Source organism: Lasioglossum baleicum, chromosome 19, assembly GCF_051020765.1.
Source record: "Lasioglossum baleicum chromosome 19, iyLasBale1, whole genome shotgun sequence".
NCBI classification, from domain to species: Eukaryota; Metazoa; Arthropoda; class Insecta; order Hymenoptera; family Halictidae; genus Lasioglossum; species Lasioglossum baleicum.
Genome location: NC_134947.1, coordinates 2,000,283 through 2,004,278, shown reverse-complemented (window position 1 = coordinate 2,004,278; position 3,996 = coordinate 2,000,283). Strand labels below are relative to the sequence as shown.

General features: G+C 42.5%; 1 protein-coding gene across 1 annotated transcript; it reads left to right on the top strand.

Annotated features, from left to right (window-relative positions):
- The first annotated feature begins 1,750 nt into the window (after positions 1-1,750).
- LOC143218565 (uncharacterized) lies at positions 1,751-3,007 on the top strand. The gene has a single exon (XM_076443797.1). The coding sequence runs from the start codon at positions 1,751-1,753 to the stop codon at positions 3,005-3,007; it is 1,257 nt and encodes a 418-aa protein (XP_076299912.1).
- The last annotated feature ends 989 nt before the right edge of the window (positions 3,008-3,996 follow it).

The following is a 3,996-nucleotide window of genomic DNA, read 5'->3' as shown; positions in this document are numbered from 1 at the left end:
TCACGCGGCCGATCACGTTTTGGCGAATCGAGCGCTGCATCGAGTAACGTCTGGAGACGCAACGTTGGGAGAAAAGGTGTCTGCAGCTACAGTATTGGCAGCCATGAAAGTTAAAACGAAATTGGGCATGGGTTTGACAAAGAAAAAAGGTGAAAAGAAAAGAAAAACGACAAAACGAATTCTCCCGATCGCCAAACGCGGTGGTTTTCTGCCGTTGTTGTTGCCTGCTTTGTCAGCTATAGGAGCATTGACGGGTGGCGCCGCGGGAGTATTCAAAGCTATAAACAATGCAAAAGCTGCGAAGAAACAATTGCAAGAAGCGGAGCGTCACAATCGAACCATGGAGGGTCGTGGGTTACGTCTCGCACCGTATAAGCATGGAAAAGGCTTGAAGGTGAGGAAGAAGAAGAAAAAAAAAAACAACGAAGAAAGACAACACGACGACAGACGTTGAATTAATGGCCATCTGTAAAGGATTACCATACTTTCGTGGAGTTTTTATGCGTAACGATTTGCCGCTGCGTGCGTGGGTAAATGAGCGAGGTATAGTCAATCTAGATAATAGTTGTGGGCCGGGAACGCACTGGGTCGCCTATATAAAACACGGCTCGCGTGTCAAATATTTTGATAGTTTTGGAAATCTTCGACCACCGATCGAGTTGATTCGCTATTTCGGTGCGAACGCGACGATCTTATATAACCACGAACGTTTTCAAAATTATAACGAAAGCGTGTGTGGGCAATTGTGTGTGAAGTTTCTCCGAGAATAAATTCTCTGGAAAGAGTCTCTCTCTCTCTCTCTCTCTCTCTCTCTCTGCACGATGCATGCGAAAAAGTCATTTACGTTCACGTTGTCGGGAAGAAGCAGCGTGCTGTCGTCCAAGCACTTTCCGCCCATAGATCTGAGCAATGGCGAATACGAGCTGGGATTGCTCGATTTGCAAACTTATTACACGATACCGAACATCAGCGCCAACATTGGAAACAATCGATTCTACTTCGGCGAAAAAGATGAAGAGATCGTCATACCCGACGGTTCATACGAATTGGAAGCGATAAACGCATACTTGAAACGTGAAATATGCGCACGATATCCCCCAAAAAATGTCGATGAGTTGTCCACCACCTCTGATATCGAATATCCGCTGGTCTTACGAGCCAACACCAACACCATGAAAAGTGAAATTATAAGCAAGTATCAAATAAACTTTGCAAAGCCTTGCAACGTGGGCTCTATCCTAGGATTTTCCATGGATCGTGTTTTACCACCGAACGCGTGGCATACATCGAATGTGCCTGTGAATATCATCAGCGTGAATATCGTACGAGTAGAATGCAACATAACCACCGGATCGTACGACAACGGTAAACTCGTTCACACGATACATGAATTCACGCCTCAGGTACCGCCAGGGTATAAATTGTCGGAAACGCCGGCGCGAGTCATTTACCTTCCGATCGTCGCACGAGTAATTGACGATTTAACGATTCGCATAGTTGATCAATCCGGACGTTTGATTGATTTTCGAGGTGAAGAAATCACGGTGCGACTACATGCGCGACGAAGCAATGCTAATTCATAACAATACAACATTCCATACGTTGAACAACAGCGTCTGCAGCAACAACAGCAAGAAACTAACCGCTGAGAAAAACGTAAAGTCATCGATTCGCAAGAAATTAACCGTGGAAAACGCCAAGTATCTACGATCTTTGGGATTTATTGTAAAAAAGTGAGAGGGAAAAAATCATGTTTGACAACATTTTGAACATCTCCGAAGCACCGGTCTTCGACAATCGCATAACGAAGATTGAGCTGCACACGTACAATCCGTATGCTAACACAACGTTCGAGAACAGCGACGAGATAAGGATACCCATTCAGCAACAAGACCTGTACACGCTCCCGTGTAAAAGTTTCCTATACGTTGAGGGAAAACTTAGTTTACCGAGAAAACTCGAATTACCGACTGGATCAGGAGGAGAATCCAGCATCGATACGGCAACTCTTGAGAACAATGCCGTTGCGTTTATGTTTGAGGAAATACGCTACGAATTGAACGGTGTAGAAATCGATCGATCCAGAAATCCCGGTGCGACGACAACTCTGAAGAATTACGTGAGTCTGTCCAGAACGAGAAGCGGCGCATTGTCCAACGCTGGCTGGCTGTATGGTGATGGTGGACAGAAACAGGCTGCAACGGCCACGGCTGCGATACATTTCAACTTTTGTGTACCTATGAACATTTTATTAGGCTTCTGTGAAGATTACAAACGTGTTGTGATAAATGCTCGACACGAATTGATTTTGATTCGCTCGCGTACCGACGCGAACGCATTGTACAGTCCTTCCAACAACGCGAAACCTATTCTGGATCTGTACAAAATTCAATGGCGAATGCCACATGTTGCATTGGATGAAATACATAAGCTATCCATGTTACGTATTTTAGACAGCGACAGATCGATCGGCATGAGCTTTCGATCGTGGGATCTGTACGAATATCCTCTACTACAGACGACTACGAAGCATACATGGGCGATAAAAACAGCTCTGCAAATGGAAAAACCGCGATACGTGATATTCGCCTTGCAAACCGATCGAAAGAATAACTTAAAGAAAACAGCTACGCGATTCGATCATTGCGCATTGACAAATATTCGTCTTTACTTGAACTCGGAAACATATCCGTACGATGATTTAAATATCGATTTTGAGAAAGGTAAATACGCGTTGCTCTACGACATGTATGCAAAATTCCAAGAATCATACTATGGAAACGGTGAAGCGCTACTCAACACCATGGATTTCCTGCGATACGGTCCACTCGTCGTTCTCGATTGTTCTCGACAAAATGAAGCGCTAAAAAATGCTACGGTCGACGTGCGAATCGAATTCGAATGTCGAACCGATGTCCCCCCATCGACAACAGCCTACTGCTTAATGATACACGACCGCATCGTGGAGTACAATCCATTGACGAACATTGTTCGAAAAATTACTTAAACCGCTCTAAAAATATTTATCATTTCTCTACTTTAATTGTATTTTTATTCTATAGGAATTGTAAAAGAAGGAACTTGTAATAAAATAAAATACAAAAGAGATATTCTCGAATAACTTTATTTTTAAAATACCTTCTCGAAAAATTTTCACATACACATCCACACATACATACATACATACATACACACACAATTAAACTAATAATATTACCCCCTCTCCATTGACATGTTTACATTAGCGGCATTATAAATTGCTCGCTGCAGTCGCCGTATGAAGTAATAGCATAAAAAACGTCGACGATCACGGTCGCTATACGAAGTTACATCGCTGGTGTGTTTTTATCATCCGACCAGTCAACTTTGCGCATTCCCTCTCTTTCTCAACGGTAAGTACAATAAAAATTAATAAACGATGTAAAATCTAGTGAAAAAACTTTCTTTATTTAGATGGATCGAATCACTCAAATCATTGACATGGACGGTTTCATTGTGGAAAAAAAATTTATATGCAAAGAATTAGCTATGATCGATGTTTGTCACGACGGCTCGTTCGAACTCTCCGAATTTCGCTTGGGGAAGAACTTTCGTTGTTTATCCGACGCTGACAAAAAGTCTGCATGGTATGTCAGCAATTTCATACACGGGATTCCATTTAAAGATTTCGGTTATGAAAAATATCAACAGCACGATATATTCGATGTAATTCAAAATTTTGTGTGCGATTACGCGAATCCTGTCGTAGCGTACAAAGGTGGATGTTTCGAGAGAGACATCCTTCGAAAAATGAAAATAAACTCGATAAATTTGGAAGATTTCAACTGTCCGAAATACGATGTACTAGTTCGCGATCCCGTGTATGAAATTGCTGATGACGAACCGTGTCGACTTCACTGTTGGCAACCGACAAAAAACGTCACATACCATTGCAGTCTGCGCGAAGTGCGAACATTTCGAGCATGGGTTAACAATTATAAAAACACGTAAAGTATC

Bases quoted from the DNA above. Each gene is read 5' to 3' on its own strand.
- LOC143218565 (XM_076443797.1), top strand. From the start codon at position 1,751: ATGTTTGACAACATTTTGAACATCTCCGAAGCACCGGTCTTCGACAAT.